This window comes from Macaca fascicularis, chromosome 3 (genome assembly GCF_037993035.2).
Source record: "Macaca fascicularis isolate 582-1 chromosome 3, T2T-MFA8v1.1".
NCBI lineage: Eukaryota > Metazoa > Chordata > Mammalia > Primates > Cercopithecidae > Macaca > Macaca fascicularis.
In genome coordinates this window covers 98,450,064-98,470,119 of record NC_088377.1, presented here as the reverse complement: position 1 = coordinate 98,470,119, position 20,056 = coordinate 98,450,064, and the positions used below count along the sequence as shown (strand labels likewise).

At 37.2% G+C, this 20,056-nt stretch overlaps 1 protein-coding gene across 18 annotated transcripts in view; it reads right to left on the bottom strand.

The window, feature by feature from the left end:
• The window catches only part of PDE1C (phosphodiesterase 1C), a 671,184-nt gene that overhangs the window by 80,075 nt on the left and 571,053 nt on the right, over positions 1 to 20,056 (bottom strand). For all 18 annotated transcript variants that reach the window (XM_045388996.3, XM_005549840.5, XM_045388994.3 and 15 more), the window contains 3 exons: positions 14,020 to 14,121; positions 13,332 to 13,452; positions 2,984 to 3,065 (listed from right to left, as the gene is read on the bottom strand). In XM_045388996.3, the coding sequence (XP_045244931.2) occupies positions 2,984 to 3,065; positions 13,332 to 13,452; positions 14,020 to 14,121 (305 nt within the window). The remainder of the gene's footprint in view (positions 1 to 2,983; positions 3,066 to 13,331; positions 13,453 to 14,019; positions 14,122 to 20,056) is intronic.

The following is a 20,056-nucleotide window of genomic DNA, read 5'->3' as shown; positions in this document are numbered from 1 at the left end:
AGCTGAGCCCTTAAGAATGGGTGGAGAGGAAGATGTGGCTATTCACTCTGGGCAGTGGGAATGGAAAAAGCCAAGTGACAGAGATGGGAGGGTGTAAGATGTGTCTGGGGACTGACTAGGGAGTAGGGATTCTTTTGGATTTGTGGAAGGAAAGCTTGGGAAGGCAAGTTATTGACAGCTCTAGGAAGGGAGGCTTCTAAGTATTCAGATAGAGGGTTGGGACTTAAGTAGACACGGGAGGCTCCTGGAGATGTTTGAGCAGCATTGTCATAAGAGTTTTTAAATGTTCTTTGGAAAGTTAATCTGGCAAGATAATAATGAAGAAAGCAGGAAGGGAGAAGGATGAGAAAATCATTTAGAAGCTATTGCAATTGCTAAAAAAAAAAAAAAAAGATAAAGAAGGCTGGAACCAGTGCCACTATAAAGTGGAAATGCAAAGCAGGCACAGATACCCGTACAGCAGGAGGTGGTACTGCCTCTATATGGGATCTGCCAAAGACACTCCAACAACAAAGCAGGGAAAACAGAAAATGGAAAGAGAATGTGGCCAAGAAATGACTGGGCTTTGGTTCATATATGCTAGACTTTGAGGTACAGGGGGTGCATCTAGATGGGAGGGGGCAAACAGAGTTGGAAGAAACAGAATTGGAAAGTGAAAAAGGGCTCAGACCTAGAACTATACCTTTGTGAGATCACCATGCTAGAGAGATGGCTGAAGTTGGGCCACAGAGATTGTCCTAACAGCTCAGACACCCAAATATTCTGTGACAATCAGGAGAAAAACTAGGAGCTGAAGCTAGTGGGGACGGTGGTAATTCCCCACACAGCCACATGAAAACTGGAAGGAAACTAAATATCAACCAGAGGAAATGCCCATTCTCCTTTGAAGGTCGTATCTGGAAATGTATGAATGCATATTTAGTTTTCACAATGGCCCAGGTAGAGGTAAAGCTGGCATTAATGCTGAGCATAAAGGATGTTAAAAGTCCTACAATGTAATTGACAAGACAAGAACTGTCTCAACCAAATATCAATAGTGTCCTGACTGACAAGGAAACAGTGATAGCCAAATGTGTATTATGGCTAATATAGTTTTGTAATTGTATATGTGTAGTATGTATTATGATTAATTATAGTGTAGTTTTAAGCTGAAACTAAAGTATTTGATGACACTACTTTTGCCTTTTTTTTTCCTGACAAACTAAGCTCAACATTTCCAAACCAGAACTAACTCATAAGATTCCCCACAACCTTTGTAAATGGAACCATAGTCCAACCACTTAATCTAGAGTTCTGCCTTTATCTCAGCTTTGCATTCAGTCAAATCCTTGACACCTTATGTGCCACCTCTCTTCTGGAGAGGCTCTGTTACTACCTTAGTTCTGATATTCATCATATCTTCTTTGTAATCCTGTAGGAGGCACCCAACTGGTTTGCTTGCCTCTAATCTTACTGAAAATCCTCCAATTAATCCTCCATGCTACTGGCAAAGAAATCTTCTAAAAACAGGGTTGGCAAACTTTATCTGTAAAGGACCAGATAGTTATTTTAGACTTTGCAGGCCATATCATCTCTATCAAAACCACTTAACTCTGCCACTGAAGTGCAAAAGCAGTCATAGACAATATGTAAATGAATGCACTTAGCTGTGTTGTAATAAAACTTTATTTACAAGAACAGGTGGTGGGCCAGATTAAGCCCACAGGCTAAAACATAAATTTATATATTTTTAACCTCACTTAAAATTCTTTAGATATGCCCTCATTTCCTACAAGAAAGTATAAACACATGCTATTATTAACACTACATAAAATCTGGGCTTGATACGTCCCTCACTACATCCTACTCCCTACCCAATGTTCTTGCCATATGGAAATGTTTAGAATTTGCTGACCATACTAGGCAGTTTTAAGTTTCCCTGCTTTGTATATGCTACATTCTCTGCCTGGAATGACCTTCTACCCACCCCTAGCTCACCTCCAACACAGAACACCATTTGCCCAAACAATGCCTACGCACTTCTTGGGACTCAACTCAAATATTACCCCTTAATAAACCTAATGGCTCACACACTCTGTTGTGTACCTTATTGTACTATGTACAAAAGTCTACCTTAGCATTATAATATTCTAATAGATTTTTGTTTTTGTAACATTTTGCCCATCACTCAATACTGGTTTAATGTGTTTGAGAGCAAGTACCACGTATAATTTGTCTTTGTTCCTATAACATCTATTACCATGTCTAGCAGTGCCCAATATATGAAGACTCAATATATATTATTTAAAAAGCATAAGCACTCAAAACAAAAGTAGAAAAATCCATAATTCTTATTGAATTTTCTTAAATGATTTCAGACTTTTCAAAGGTGGAGATCACTGACAACGTTTAATTCAGATAGGGCACTGGTGCCCTCTCCCATAGATGAAGATTTTTAAAATGCATATATTATGGTTATCAGCAATTCAAAAGTTATCCTTACCTAAAAAAAAAAGTGCTTTAAAGAAAAGAAAGGAAGGAAGACAGGAAAGAAGGAAGAAAATATTTTGAAAGATCCATTCATGGAAGTAGATTCAACCAGGAAACGGGGCTGTCCTGAAAATGGGGCTAGAAGAAGCATCAGTGAGTAGAAATGCCTTGGCAGCTTACAGTGCTACACGCAGAATGGAGGGATGGAGTAGAATGGGCTTCCTGCCAATGACATTTGTTATCTCCTTGGAGAGTTGGGACCCCCTCTTTCTCTTGACAGGGAATGACAGAGACACCAAGAGTATCATTGTCCAATTCTCCCACGAACAGCCACATTCCAGGGAGAAGAATGGACAGAGTGGTTCCATAAATCCAATCAGGCAGAGCCATGAGCACAACACAGCAGAATGGAGCCAGTTTCCCAGTCAAAGAACTGCTCAGAGCATCTGTGCTTACTTCTACAGGCTTCCTGCTTTGGTGCTTCCTTCTAACCAAAGAGCTGGCAAACACGTACCTACTTGTGACTGAGCAACCATAGTGGACTTTCGGTCACACAGAGGAGAAAAAGGCAGCCCCAGTTCTGCTTCTCTGTCACCCTGGAAAAATAAAAGGTCATAGTAAATTAAGGAACAGTAGGCTGGGTCACCCAGATTTCATTTAGAGACTTCTGCCACCACAGAGGCCACTGGTCTTTATTTTAATTATTACAATTACATTATATAATAAGTCTTTATGGAGACTTCTTCTCTACATAAAAGACAAGAAAAGGCTGTAGCCCTCTGGGATCCAATAGTTCCATCCAACTACAAAGCTCATGCTGCTGTAAAGAAAGCCTCATTGGGCAGTACTATGACCTCCATGGAAAATAAGGCAACAGGAAATATGTCTTGTGGCCTACAGCCAGCACTGCAGGCAGAATTTCTGTGTTTTCCTAAGTCATCCTGGGTCAACCTGTGGTCTTTGTCTAGCTAGTGAACTCCTCCCAGATGTGGGCAGTGTTTGAAACTAAAATTCAAACTGGACTGATTGAGATTGATCCCCTAGTGCTACTTAAAGTCACACACACTTGGAGCAAGTGCTTCTCGGTTCTTAACCTCAGAGGTTAGTCCATAATGAAAAGTGGACCAAAAAGAGTCAGAATAGATAATTGCTTGTGTCTATGAAGTTAGACAACAATAAAACATAATTGTCCGACCAATATATTCTCAATCTTGCCAAAAAGCATCACCATAATAAGTACTATGAAAAGTCTAAATAATGATGGAGATGTTTTCTAAAAACTTGGGCCTGAGGCTTAATACTTGTCATACCCCCAGAGGAAAGGAAAAAAAAAATATGTCACCCTTCTTATAGTAGTGAAGCTGTGCTAATTCATTTTACTGGCTCAGGATAGTAGCTACTAACTTGTGCTTGAATCTCTTTCTCCTACCAGATGTGAGATAGATCATAGGTAAGTTATTTTCTTTCCATGCATTTCAGTTTTTATCACTTGTTAAATGTGGGATAGTAATCTCTACCTCATAGGGTTATAAGGATGAAAGAGAAAAATGCATGTAAATAAATAAAATGAACTGTTGTTTCCCAACAGGTGGCTCTAATATTTAAGGTCAAGATTCGAGAAACTTTTAGTGAATTTGTTCACCTAATACATTCTGATTATAATAAGTACTGTCAATAAATTAATTTAATAGCAAATAAAGGATAGTAACAACCTGCAACCAGGCCTGGTTCAAAACTGGATGATTCTTCCTTCTAAGGCATGCTACCGAAGAGAACACATGTTGGCTCAATGCAGCATTAACTGAAAGGACGGAAAAGGAGTGTGTGTCTAAGGAAATTCAACAGTGGGGTCACAATGGGAGCTGGGGACATCCAAGGGTTTTAGGAATAGTCCCTAAGTGGCTCAGTTCCTTCTGCACCCTCTTCCTATATTGACACCCCAGGGGACGAATGGCTTCTTTATTTAAGTACGCTCTACCGAAAACTACTCTCTCAAGTGGCATGATAAAAATGATTTCCTCCTGAGTGATTTCTACCTAGGCGATATGTAGAAAAGGAAGTGTATTTATAACATAAATTCTAGTGATGTAGATGGTTTGGTGGGATAGTTCAGCTAAAACAAATAAAACCCTTTTTATTCCCATGTAGCAGGGATACAAATTGTTCTGTCAGTACATTTTAATGGGGAGGGTGTGAACACTCTCCATTTGGCTATTAAAGTATAAACACCAATTTGGATTTCATTATTGAACAATCACCTGATACTAAATAACTCTAATTCCATGAACTTATCCATACCCAAATATACACATAATTTACATGCTTTGTATTTAATTGAGCTATGTAGACTCAACTAATAGAAGCTTATTTTTAAAACAGAGGTAATTGAATTCCCTTTGGAAAGCAGATATACTTATGAATTGGAAAAAAACAGTGCTGATAATAATGTAGAGGAATAAACTTCTACTGATGAATCCAACTTGAGTGATAACACCATACTGTATGACTCTATAGCTATAGCTTAAAATTATTCATACACTTTCCTCTTTATTGAAGAGGTCAACATTTTCAAAAGAGGGCAAAATTCTCTATTTACACAAAGGATTTTAAAAAATCACTCATTTTCTTCTTCCAGGACAGCTCAGAAAATTAAATATCATTCCTGCAGTAGGGGTTAAGATAACTCCAACTGATAAAGTCATGTAGTTGGCATGCAGAAGGAAGATAATGAATATCTGTTGAATAAATGAGAAGACTAATTTGGTTAGAAACACTCAAGTTCCTTTGGTCACTCAGACATTTATGACAGACAAACTAAAGAGAGCAATTAGGCAAGTAGCTGTTAACCAAACCCCTATTCTTCTCCTCCTCCATTTCCTGTCTACACAGCTAGACTCCATTGCCTAGAATCACTGCCAGTTAGTGCTCAATAACAGAAGAAGAGAAGGGATGCATTTCTGCCACAGTTCAGCAGTTCAGGCCTACAACATCTCTTATGCCTACTTCTCCATGCTTTCCCTGATTTAGTGGTTTGATGTAGACAAGCACTTTGGAAGCCAGGTAGATGGCAGGGTATGGTCTAAAATCATTGCTTATCATAGAACCACCTGCCAATCAAGAAACATGAGTCCTATACTTTACATGAGTGAGTTCAAAACTTCTATTTATGTGTGTTGTTATACATTTGGGGGTAGCTATATGTAGGCAGCAAACCAGTCAAAAGAAACAAAGGCCTCATCTGTATTGGAAGTTCAGAGAAGATGGCACCTGTCAGTGCAAGAGCTTCCAAAGACATTTAGGTAATATCTCAAGTGAGTCTTCTCAGAAAGAAAAAGGAAATGTTTGGGAAAGAAACAGAAGGATCAGGTTGAACAAAGCACAGCAACGTATATTCTTCTTTCTCAGAGGAGGAAGACACAAATATAACATATGAGAAAGGCATTGTGATGTTGGATTTAAGATAGCATAGTAAAGTTTTAGCTCTTTCAGAAATTATCACCTCAAAATGAGGAGGGTAAGAAAAAGAAATGCAATCACACATCCAAGTGAAAATCTGTAATCTCAAATCAAAACTATATGAGAAAGGGCTGCCAAATGCTGTAAATATCAAAGAGGAATGAGGCAAGATGCCAAGAGGCTAGGTAGAGAATAGACATTGAATTATAAGAGGCCCTACAAAAGTAAGGAAAAAGTCAAGGCATACATGCACACACACACGCACACAAACACACTCACACACCACTTCATAGGACCCTCATAATAAACCAAGGACAACTCTAGATAGCTTGGAATACTACTGCTCTGATTGCCCTGTGGTACAAATCTGCAAATAGTTGACCCGAAAAGAATACATTTCACTCAAAGATGGTAAATAATAATAACAAAGTGAAGAAGAAAAGACAGGAGGAAGAGAAGGGGCAGAAGGAAGAGTACAAGGAGGAGGACAAAGAGATGATGGAGAAGATGTAGGGGAAGAGGAAAAAGGTGAAGAAGAAGAAGAGGAAGGAAGAGATAAATAAAAAAGAGCAAAGGGAGGAGAAGGAAGTATTATAACATCAGCAGCAAAAGCAGGAATAGAGAACTTCAAACAGCAGATGGGGAACACTCATCAGAAAAATGGTGCCACTATTAACAGAAAGAAGCTCCTGAAATTATCAAGAACAAGGGCTCAGGGAAATGAGACCTAGCAGAGCATAGGAAAGATACTGAAAAGAGAAGAAAACTAGAACTATCACATTAATGCAGATTGTGCTGGAAGCGGCTCAAAGGAGAACTGAATTACTAAAAATAAAAAGACCAGTGAAGGCACTATAAACAAAAAGAGAAACAATAAAACAATCTGATAATTTCATAGAGAAAAAAGGAAAAACTCACCAACATGTGTGATAAATAAAAATGGGAAAAATACCATAGACACATTAAAAGAACTGTAAGAGATGTCTGCAAAATATAAAATTGTACAGCAATACAAAGAAAATGAACCTCACAGTTTTTACAACATGATGTATTTACCAACGAGGTGAACTTATACTTCTTTAAAGTCAATATTTCATCAAAAAGTACCCTGAGGAGGTGGCTTGGATTTTGTAAATTATGGTTATAAAACTGAAGATGTAACTTACTCTCTTAGCAAACCATGGAATGTATGGTCCATCAGCACTGAGACTATGCCCTTATTTTAAAATGTAACCCAACTTTCCAAATGTAATTTTTAAAAACACTATAGTGCCACTGAGATTTCCCATTTGAATTGTCGAATTTAAAATCTATAGTTAAGAGCTGAGGCAACATTTCTCTTACATGTGTTACTTACTATAGCTTATGGCATCTAGGTTAAAATATTAAGTCAATGAAAATAATTTACTGAATTATAATTACAAAAAAATAGTTCCAGTGCAATGAGTTAACAGTCCCTTCCCAACAGGCAAGAAATTCAATATGGTTATTTTCATATTGCCTCCAGCACATTTTTATTTGAGTATATATATGTGCAAACAAGGTTTCCTTTATGAGGAAAAAAATGTTCATATGTTTAAGTAATTCATTTTTACTTCCTCATAATTAGAAAAAGAATCACTGTAATACCTCAAACTTATATGAGTTAGCAATTATCTATCCTTTAGCCATGGACCAAATACTCTTAGCTGTAGAGGGCATGACATGGTTTGGCTGTGTTCCCCCACAAATCTCATCTTAAATTGTAGCTCCCATAATTCCCATGTGTTGTGGGAGGGAGCCGGTAGGAGATAATTGAATAACTGGGGGCAGTTTCCTCCATACTGTTTTCATGATAGTGAATAAGTCTCATGAGATCTGATGGTTTTACAACAGGAAACCCCTTTCACTTGGTTCTCATTCTCTCTCTTTGCTGGCTGCCATGTAAGACATCCCTTTGTTTTTCCTTTGTCTTCCACCACAGTTGTGATACCTCCCCAGCCATGTCGAACTGTGAGTCAATTAAACTTCTTTCCTTTATAAATTACCCAGTCTTGGGTATTCTTTATCAGCAGCATGAAAATGGACTAATACAGTAAATTGGTACTGGTGGAGTGTGGTGCTGCTGTAAAGATGCCTGATATGTGAAAGCGACTTTGGAACTGGGTAACAGGTAGAGGTTGGAACAGTTTGGAAAGCTCAGAAGAAGATAAGAAAATGTGGGAACATTTGGAACTTCCTAGAGACTTGTTGAATAACTTTGAACAAAATGCTGATAATATGGACAATGACATCCAGGCTGAGGTGGTCTCAGGTGGAGATGAGGAACTAGTTGGGAACTGGAGTAAAGATGACTCTTGCTGTGTTTTAGCAAAGAGACTGGCAACATTTTACCCCTGCCCTAGAGGTCTGTGGAACTTTGAACTTGAGGGAAATGACTTAGGATATCTGGCAGACACAATTTCTAAGCAGCAAAACATTCAAGAGGTGACTTGGGTGCTGTTAAAAGCATTTCGTTTTATATAAGGAGTAAGGAAAGGATCCAGTTTCAGCTTTCTACTTATGGCTAGCCAATTTTTCCAGCAGCATTTATTAAATAGGGAATCCTTTCCCCATTTCTTGTTTTTGTCAGGTTTGTCAAAGATCAGATGACTATAGATGTGTGGTACTATTTCTGAGGGGTCTGTTCTGTTCCATTGGTCTATATCTCTGTTTTGGTACCAGTACCATGCTGTTTTGGTTACTGTAGCCTTGTAGTATAGTTTGAAGTCAGGTAGCGTGATGCCTCCAGCTTTGTTCTTTTGGCTTGGATCCTTTCCTTACTCCTTATACGAAAATTAATTCAAGATGGATTAGAGACTTAAATGTTAGACCTAAAACCATAAAAACCCTAGAAGAAAACCTAGGTAATACCATTCAGGACATAGGCATGGGCAAGGACTTCATGTCTAAAACACCAAAAGCAACAGCAACAAAAGCCAAAATTGACAAATGGGATCTCATTAAACTAAAGAGCTTCTGCAAGCAAAAGAAACTACCATCAGAGTGAACAGGCAACCTACACGATGGGAGAAAATTTTTGCAATCTACTCATCTGACAAAGGGCTAATAACCAGAACCTATAAATAACTCAATCAAATTTACAAGAAAAAAACAAACAACCCCATCAAAAAGTGGGCAAAGGATATGAACAGACATTTCTCAAAAGAAGACATTCATACAGCCAACAGACACATGAAAAAATGCTCATCATCACTGGCCATCAGAGAAATGCAAATCAAAACCACAATGAGATACCATCTCACACCAGTTAGAATGGCAATCATTAAAAAGTCAGGAAACAACAGGTACTGGAGAGGATGTGGAGAAATAGGAACACTTTTACACTGTTGGTGGGACTGTAAACTAGTTCAATCATTGTGGAAAACAGTGTGGCAATTCCTCAAGGATCTAGAACTAGAAATACCATTTGACCCAGCCATCCCATCACTGGGGATATACCCAAAGGATTATAAGTCATGCTGCTATAAAGACACATGCACACGTATGTTTATTGCGGCACTATTCACAATAGCAAAGACTTGGAATCAACCCAAATGTCCATCAGTGATAGACTGGATTAAGAAAATGTGGCATGTATACACCATGGAATACTATGCAGCCATAAAAAAGGATTAGGTCGTGTCCTTTGTAGGGACATGGATGCCGCTGGAAACCATCATTCTCAGCAAACTATCGCAAGAACAGAAAACCAAACACCTCATGTTCTCACTCATAGGTGGGAATTGAACAATGAGATCACCTGGACACGGGAAGGGGAACATCATACACCAGGTCCTATTGTGGGGAGCAGGGAGAGGGGAGGGATAGGATAGCATTAGGAGATATACCTAATGTAAATGACAAGTTAATGGGTGCAGCACACCAACATGGCACAAGTATACATATGTAACAAACCTGCACGTTGTGCACATGTACCCTAGAAACCCTAGAACTTGAAGTATAATTTTTTTAAAAAAGCATTTTGTTTTAAAAGGGAAACAGCACATAAAAGTTCAGAAAATTTTCAGCCTGATGATGCAATCGAAAAGAAAAACCATTTTCTGAGAAGAAATTCAAGCCTGCTGCACAAATTTGCAGAAGTAACAAGGAGACAACACAATGGGGAAAATGTCTCCAGGGCATGTCAGAAACCTTCCTGGAAGCCCATCACATCACAGACCAACAGGCCTAGGAGGAAAAAATGGCTGTGTGCAGCCTAGGGACTTGGTGCCCTGCATCCCAGACATGCTAGTCATGGCTAAAAGGGGCTAGGTACAGTTCAGGCCATGGCTTCAGAAGGTGCAAGCCCTAAGCCTAGGAGATTTCTGCAGAGTGTTGAGTCTGTGGGCGCACAGAATTCAAGAATTGAGGTTTGGAACATCTGCCTAGATTTCAGAGGATGTATGAAACCACCTGGATGTCCAGGCAGAAATTTGCTGCTGGGGCAGGGCCCTCATGGACAACCTCTGCTAGGGTAGTATGGAAGCAAAACGTGGGGTTGAAACACCCACACAGAGTCCCTACTGGGGTACTGCCTAGTGGAGCTGTGAGAAGAAGGCCACCGTCCTCCAGACCCCAGAATGGTAGATCCACTGACAGCTTGCACCATGTGCCTGGAAAAGCAGCAGACACTCATTGCCAGCCCATGAAAGCAGTCAGGATGGAGGCCATACCCTGCAAAGCCACAGAGGCGGAGCTGCCCAAGATCATGGGAACCCACCTCTTACCTCAGCATGACCTGGATGTGAGACATAGAGTCAAAGGAGATCATTTTGGAGCTTTAAGATTTGACTGCCATGCTGGATTTTTGACTTGCATGGGCCCTGTAACCCCTTTATTTGGCCAATTTCTCCCATTTGAAATGGTTATATTTACCCAATGCCTGTATCTAGGAAATAACTAACTTGCTTTTGATTTCACAGACTCATAGGCAGAAGGGACTTGTCTTGTCTCAGATGAGATTTTGAACTGTGGACTTTTGAGTTAATGTGGAAATGAGTTAAGACTTTGAGGGACTGTTGGGAAGGCATGATTGGTTTTGAAATGTGAGAATATGAGATTTGGGAGGGGCCAGGGTAGAATGATATGGTTTGGCTGTATCCCCACCCAAATCTCATCTTAAATTTTAGCTCCCATAATTCCCACATGTTGTGAAATGAACCCGGTGAGAGAGAACTGAATCCTGGGGGTGGTTTTCCCCATACCATTCTTGTGGTAGTGAATAAGTCGCAGGAGATCTGATGGTTTTATAACGGAAAAATCCCTTTCGCCTGGATCTCATTCTCTCTCTTTGCTGGCCACTGGGTAAGACGTCCCTTTACTCTTCTGCCATGATTGTGAGACCTCCCCAGCCATGTGGAACTGTGAGTCGATTAAACCTCTTTCCTTTATAAATTACTGAGTCTTGAGTATGTCTTTATTAGCAGCATGAGAACAGACTAATACAGGGTGATATTGCAAAAGTATTATCAAAGAAAGCACAATAGGGGGAGTGGAGATTTGGAGAACATCCTCCTACTACTATTAGAAAAACAGCCTTTGGAAAAATAGCTCAAAAGAAGCCCTTGGTGAAGGATGATTTTCCAGAGTCACCTGTATAGTTCTAGTTCCTCCCACACCATTGAGTCCCCTTTGAGAACTACTCTGGGAGGCTGAGCAATGACTCTGCAAAGAGAATTAACCATAAACTAAATAGGGTACCTGTTGACATACATATATAACAGCTCGAGGGTGCTGTGGCGTGTGTGTGTGCATGTGTGCATGTGTGCATGTGCACCATAGACAGAGTGAAGGAAATGCCTTGCATTTCCTAACGAAAGGGTCTTAAGAAAACATCTGGTCCAACCTCATCCTAAATCCCTCCCTCCCCCAACCCTCCCAACATAAATCATAGATAAGACCATAGGGAATTAGAGAAGCAATTTGATTAGACTCAGGCCATAAATCAGTTGAAATAAACTCCAATAAAGGATCTTGTGGCATTTGTTTAATGTGCTGTTAACTCTAGCCCCACTTCATTACTAGATAGTATGCACAGCTTCAGAAGGAAAACACACACACACACAGGTGCCTTCTACAATTTCTCCATTCAAACTCGAAATATAAGAGTAAGAATTATCACAAGAGCAATTGTCTTTCAGAACTCTAAATAAATAGCAAAAGAGCCCATCTCTTGTCAGTTTGCAGGATGAAGTTGTGACTCGTGTTATTAAGTAGTGTTTTATGGAATCAGAAGTCTCTGAATCCATGCTGTTGAACCTCTTTCTTGAATTAGCAAGAATTAACTGAATTAACTATATTAACTTGAATTAATTAATTATAATTTAGGTCCCCAAATCTATGTATCATGCCTTCAATCTCAGGCCCGCATGTCTGGAGGCAGATGTTTGAAGGGCAGCACCTCTAGAGATAAGGTTAGCGCACATGCCTGAATTGGAAACATTTTGGCCTTGGTGCCAAGAATTTATTTCCCTTTCTGTTTCTCTAGTTCTATGCAGTTTTAAAATTTGTTTCTAAACAATTTATAATAATTAAAGATCCTGCCTATTCTTTTTTTGAGACAGAGTCTCTCTCACTCTGTCACCGGGCTGGAGTGCAGTGGAGTGATCTCGGCTCTCTGCAACCTCTGCCTCCCAGGTTCAAGCGATTCTCCTGCCTCAGCCTCCCAGGTAGCTGGGATTACAGGCACCCGCCACCACACCCAGCTAATTTTTATATTTTTAGTAGAGATGGGGTTTCACCATCTTGGCCAGGATGGTCTCGATCTCCTGACCTCATGATCTGCCTGCCTCGGCCTCCCAAAGTGCTGGGATTACAGGCATGAGCCACCGCACCAGACCAATCCTGCCTATTCTTATAGACAACACAACTCTGGAACTTAGGATGTAGTGAAGTTTAAATATAATTGGAATAGTAGTTTCTAGTGATTTCCTGACCCCAAATTGCCACATTTGGTTTAGAATTTTGCATCATGGACTTGTCCACTAGAAAGAAACAACCCAACCAATTATAATAGAGACATGAGTTCAAGATTAACATCTTTATCCTACAGGGTGATGCCAAAGTAACTGTCATTTTGTCAAGCTACTAGAAAAAAAAGTAAAAGAACCCCCCAAATGACATTTTGACAAAAGACTGCCACAAGGAAACACTTTTTTTCCGCCAAACAGAAATGCATAGGCTAGAAATACCATAATGTCCTAAAAATCAGTATTTAGGTGAGACTCAAACATCACATGACCAAGAAGCAAAATAATCTGTGGAGTCCCCCTCCCCTCTCCAAAATTACTGTAATCTCAATAGTCCTTACCCTAGCATTACTGAGATACAAAATTCATCAAATATCCAGTGATGACAGCCCTGATGGAGAGAGAGCAACAAGGTACCTGTCTGAAGAACTCCTCCAGGAGTGACATTGTCCAGCGATGATGGAGGTCCCACGCTTTTGCTGGATGGCTAATATCTGCCGTATGCAGCATAAGGGATAAGGCTTTTGGCTTTTCAATGCTGTAAACCAAAAGCACCCAAACACATGATGACCACACTCTTCAGAACCTCAATAAGAGTTTTTAAAAACTTATTAAGTTCTTAATCTCTGTTGTTCTTCCATCTCAAACCCCACTTCAGTTAAATTGAGGAAAAGACATCATTTCATCCTACAACTGGGATACTCATTAACTTGTCTCTATATTTACAGAATTGGACTCTCTGGACTCAAATCCATTTCTGGGATGACCGCATCCTTCAAAAAGACAGCAAGAATCCAAGAGTCACTGACTTTTATGTGTCGCCTCTGCATTGGGGATCTCTGATAATTTAGTTTCCCACAGGGAATTATTTTAAATTCTCACTGGGGACAACTGATACTACCTCTATTATTTTTTCAACCCTGATGAAAACATACCTCATTGTGATAGGTACAACTTTTATGCTTTCTCCTTCAAACATCACCATTGCATGAGAACACTCTATAAAGTTGTGTTAAAGGAGATGCTCTTTAAAGGGATAGCCACATGGACAAGGACCCATTTAAACACCTATACAAACACAAGCACAAGCCGCAAGCACACTTACGCTTCTGGCTGCTGCAGAGCAGTCTTCATTGCTTTGATTTGTTGGAAGTGACAAGACATATCCGTGGCCATCACCATTTCAATGACCAAGGTTCGAAACTCCCTTTTAGAGACAACCATGGAGGAAAAAGGATGGAAGTCAAAAATTGAAAACAAAAATCAGGTTTTTTTGTTTTTGTTTTTGCCACTGGTAATCAAAATCAGTTAACTATTTCTGATATTTCTCATTTAATTTGGGTCTTTAAGGTGAGCTTTTTATTTGGAATAAATGAAAGCTAAGGATTAAGGAAATCATTTATGAGGAATATGATACATGGAATACACATACCATTTGGAAAATTAACTCACAGGAAAAAATTCAATGAAACTGAAAATTGTGTTAAAAATGCTCTTTTCTTCAAATGAATACAGAGTTTTAAGAAAGAATTAGCTTAAAAATAATCCTAGAAAGTAAATTGATAATCCATATTTCACGTTGGATACAGGTAGTCCATCGTTTTAAAAATAGCTTGATTTTTTAATAGAGTTTTAGGTTGACAGAAAAATTGAGCTTATAGTATAGCTAGTTCCCATATTACCTCTCTTCCTGCACAGTTTCCTTATTTTTAAAGTCTTGTGTTAATGTGGTGCATTTGTTACAACTAGTGAACCAATATTGATACATTATGTTAACTACAGTCCTTAGTCTATGTTAAAATTCACTGGGCACATTGCACACTTCTACCAGTTTTGACAAATGCATAATGCCGTGTATCCACCATCACAGTATCCTTACAGAACAGATTCAGCACCCTAAAATCCGCTGTGCTCCTTCAATTCACCCCTCTCTCTTTTCCCTCACCCCTGCCAATCACTGATCCTTTTACTGTCTCTAAGAACTTTATTGAGGTATAATTTACATAGAATAAACTGCTGAAAATTTACATAAATTGCAGAATGTAAGGAGTTTAACAGCTGAATAAGTTTTTGAAAATACCACTGTAATCATGATACCAAATATTTCCATCACCCTCAAATCTAGTCCCAGGCAAAGTTTGATCTGGCTCATGTCTATCTAAAACAGTTTGAATTTTCTAGTTTGATACATATGTATATAAAGTATACACATATATATTTAGTATATAATATAATATATAATATATTTCAAATTAACATATATATTTCAATATTTATATATTATATACACACATATTTAATACATACATACACATATTTATTATATATATACATGTAGACATGCATATATATACACATATGTACCATATATTAAATATGTGTGTATATATGTACATATACATACATATATACACAAATTATTTTAAAATATAACGGATAATACATATATTATATACAGACATACACATTATATATTAACATAGATACTAGATATATACACACGTTTCTGTGTATATACATAGACACATACACACATACATAAAATACAAAATGTACTCTTTCTTTACTCAGCATAATGATTTACAATTCGTCTATATAGTGGTTCATCAATAGTTCATTTTCTCTTATTGCAGAGTGGTATACTATCATATCAGCATACCACAATTTGTAATCCATTTACCAGCTAGCAGACATTCGAGCTATCAGATTCTAGTTTGGGACTATTGTGAATAAAGCTACTATGGGTATTCATACATAAATCTTTGTGTAGACACATATGTTTTCATTTATCTGGGGTGAATACCTAGAAGCAGAATGACTGGTTTATAAGATAGCTGAGTGTTTATAAGAAACTGCCAGCCTGGCATGGTGGCTCACGCCTGTAATCCCAACACTCTGGGAGGCCGAGGTGGGTGGATCACTTGAGGTCAGGAGTTCGAGACCAGCCTGACCAATATGGTGAAACCCCATCTCTACTAAAAATACAAAAATTAGCTGGGTGTTGTGGCGTGTGCCTGTAGTCCCAGCTACTCAGGAGGCTGAGACAGGAGAATTGCTTGAACCCAGGAGGCGGAAGTTGCAATGAGGTGAGATCACGCCACTGCACTCTAGCCTGGGTGACAGAGCGAGACTCCATCTTGGAAAAAAAAGAAAAGAAACTGCCAAATATTTTTCAAAGTGGTTGTATCACTTCACATTTGACCACTAGTGTCTAACATTTTCAGTTTTTCTTTGCCTACTCTAATCAGTCTTTAATTTCAGCCATTCTTCTGATGGATATGTAGTGGTATCTCATTGTGGTTTTAATCTACATTTCTTTGAATGACTAATTATGTCAGGCACATTTTCATGCACTTATATTCCATTTGTATACAATTTTTAGGGAAATGTCTGTTTCAAACCTTTCTCATTAAAAAATTGAATCGTTTTCTTATTATTGAATTATAAAAGTACCTTACACATTTTGGATTCAAAACATATGTAAAACGTAAGTGTTGTGAATAATTTCTCCAATTTCTTGGCTTGCTTTGTTTTTAACGGTGTCTTCCAAAGAGCGAAAGGTTTTAATTTTTATGAAGTTCAATTTATCATTTAAAAAATGCTTCATGCTTTTTCTGTCCTATCTGAGAAACCTCCATCTACTTCCAAGGACTTAACTGTTTTCCTCTGGAATTCTTGCCATTTTAGCTTTTACGTTTAGGTTTATAACCAATTTTGAGCTATTTTTTGAATATGGTATGTGATAAGGGTCAAAGTTATTTTTTCCCTTTGTTCCAAAACCATGTGTTGAAAATATTTTCTTTTCCCCATTGAATTAATTTGGCACCTTTGTCATAAATCAATTGATGAGTCAATTTCAAAACTCTGAATTCTGTCCCATAGGTATGTCCATCTTTCACCAATGAAATGCTGCCTTGAATACTGTAACTTAAGCATGCTTTGAATCAAGAAATATGAGTTCTCTAACCTTGTTCTTCATTTAAAAAGTATTATTTTGCATTTCCATATAAAGTTTATAATAATCGTCACAATTTCCAACATAATTCTGCTGGAATTTTGATTAGAATTGTATTGAAACAATAAATAAATTTTGGAATATTTGACACCTTTACAATACTGAGTGTTCCACTACAAGATGACAGTATATCTCCCAATGTATTTAGGTCCTCTATAATCAGCAATGCTATGTAATCTTTAGTGAGCATGAGTTGCACTTGTTTTTGAAAGTTACTACTAGTTTATATGTTTTGTGCTGTTGTAAAAAATTATTTTATTTTATTTTCCAATGGTTTGCTGCTAGTCTCTCTTTCCCTCTCTCTCTCTCTATATAGATATATGTATATATGCATATATGTATATGTATAATGGTTTTTACACTAACCTTGTATTCTATGACCTTGCAAAATTCATTATGAGTTCCAGTAGCTCCTTTACAGATCCTTAGGATTTTCTACCTAGACAATCATGTCATTTGTTATTAACATCTTAACAATGTTGATGAATGTAAGATCAAGAATCTTTGTCTTGCTCCCAAGTCTTAGGGAAAAAACATTCAATATTTCACCATCAAGCTTGATGTTAGTTATAGGTTTTTCACATATGCCCTTTATCCAATTGAGGAAGCTCCCTTCTGTTTCTGGCTTGCTGAGAGTTTTTATCATGAATGAGTGTTGAATTTTGTCAACAAATGCTTGTTATGTATCTATTAAGATGACTGTATGATTTTCTGTTTGTTTTTAAATATGGTGAATTCTTTTAATTAATTTTTGAATGCAGAATTAATCTTGCATTCCTTGGATAAGCCCAATATATGAGTCAGGATTCTCCAGAGAAACCAATAGGATATACACATATAAAGAAAGAGATTTATTATAAGGAAGCGACTCATATAATCATGCAGGCTGACAAGTCCTGAGATCTGCAGGATAAATCAGCAAGCTGGAGATCCAGGACACCCAAAATTGTACTTCCAACTTGAAGGCTGACAGCTCAAGAACCAGGAAGAGCCACTGTTCTCGTTCAAAGACAGGCAGAAAGAATTCTTTTACTTGGGAGGGGGTCAGCCTTTTAGTTCTAGTTAGGCCTTCAACTGGTTGAATGAGGTCCACTCATGTTAGGAAGGGCAATCTGCTTTACTCAATCTACCCTCTTATATGTTAATCCCATCCAAAAATGCCCTCACAGAAACAACAGAATAATGCTTGACCAAATATCTGTGCACACTGAGGCCCAGGTGAGTTGACACATAAAATTAACTATAACACATGATATATTATCTTCTTAGTATATTGTTATATTCAATTAGTTAATATTTTACTGAAAATTATTATAACTATGTTCATAAAATACATTAATCTTTAATATTCCTTTTATGAATTTTTTTGCCAGGGTATTTTGCATAGTATTTCTTCCTTCTCTAAATAAACTTGCATAAGATTGTTATTATCTCTTCTTTGTATATTTGATAGAATTCACCAGTTAAACTATCCAAGGATGGATATTTCTTTGTGGGAATATTTTTGATGACAAAGTCAATTTTTTTAACAGACATAGGATTGTTCAGACTTTGTTTCATCTTGTGTGAGTTTTGGTAAGTTGTATTTTGCAAGGAATTTATCCACTTCATCAAAGTTGTCAAATTTATTGAGATAAAGTTGTTTGTAACTTTTTTTTATGTATTTCATATCTGTAGGATCTAATATTGGTACTTTGTGTTTTCTCCTTTTTATTGACCAGTCTAGACAGAAGGTTGTCAATCATGTTGCCCTTTTCAAAGAACAGCTTTAGCTCTGTTAATTTTTTTCTGTTTATTTTTTCTATTTTATTGATTTTTCCTCTTATCATTACTAATTTCTTCTATCCACTTTGAATTTACATTACTGCTTTGTTCTAGCTCCTGAAGTCATTGGGTTTGGAACTTTTTTCTTTCCTGCTATGAACATTTATAGCTGTCAATTTCCTCTAGGTGCTGTTTTAATAGTATTGCACACATTTTTAATATATTGCATTTTCATTCTTGATAAATTTGAAATGTTTCCTAGTTTCCTCTGATTACTTTTTGATCCACAAATTATTTAGAAGAGTGTTAATTTTCAAATGTACGAGATTTTCCTAGATATCTTATTCTTATTGATCTCTAATTTAAATCCATTAAGGTCAAAGAACATACTCTTAAAGCTTATGATATTTTAAAATTATTAAAACTTATTTTAAAATGTCCCAGCATGTGTACTTGAAAAGAATATGTATATTTCAGTTATTGCGTGGTGTTCTATAAGTATTAATTAAGGCAAAGTGGTTGATGTTGTTCAAATCCTCTTAGGTTCTTACTGATATTTTTGCCCAGTTTTTCTATCAACTGCTAAGGTAAGAATCTTAAAACCTCCTATGATTGTGAAAATATATATTTCTCCTTTTTCTCCTATCAATTTTTACATTTTAAATTTTGGAAGTCTATAGTTACCTAATACTTATTTATGATTGTTGTGTCTTTCTGATGACACTCTTATTATCAGAAAATCTCCTTTCTCTTTCACAACATCCTTTTTCTTGCAGTTCATTTTAGTTAATATTAATATCACCACTGCATTCTACTTATTCCTACTGTTTGGTACATTTTACATACTTTTACTTTGAACCTTTTAGTGTATTTATATTTAAAGTGTATCTCTTGTACAATTGCAATTAAGGCTTGCCTTTTTATCAATTCTAATAACCTTTTCCTTTTAAGTGGAATGTTTAGTCCTTTAACATTTAATGTAATTATTAATTTAGTTGGATTTGGGTCTAACATCTTATTGTTTGTTTTCTGATTGTCATCTTTGCTTTTTTCCCTTCACAAAAACTTTTCTGCTTGAGATATTTTTTGTATTATTTATTTTTTAAATTAATTTTAATTTATCCACTGCTAAATGGTCAATTTAAATTTATCTTTTGATAAATGGGTAAACTTCAACAATTTTTAGCTATTATGGTTAATCTTTTTAGTGGTTGTTTGGGGATTACAACATACATCTTTAATTTTCTGTCTATTGTACAACTTTGTGTAACATGTAAAAATCCTGCAACAGCATAGGTCCATTTACTAACATTAACTGGTCTTTATGTTATCATTGTCACATGTATTACACCTCTCTACATAT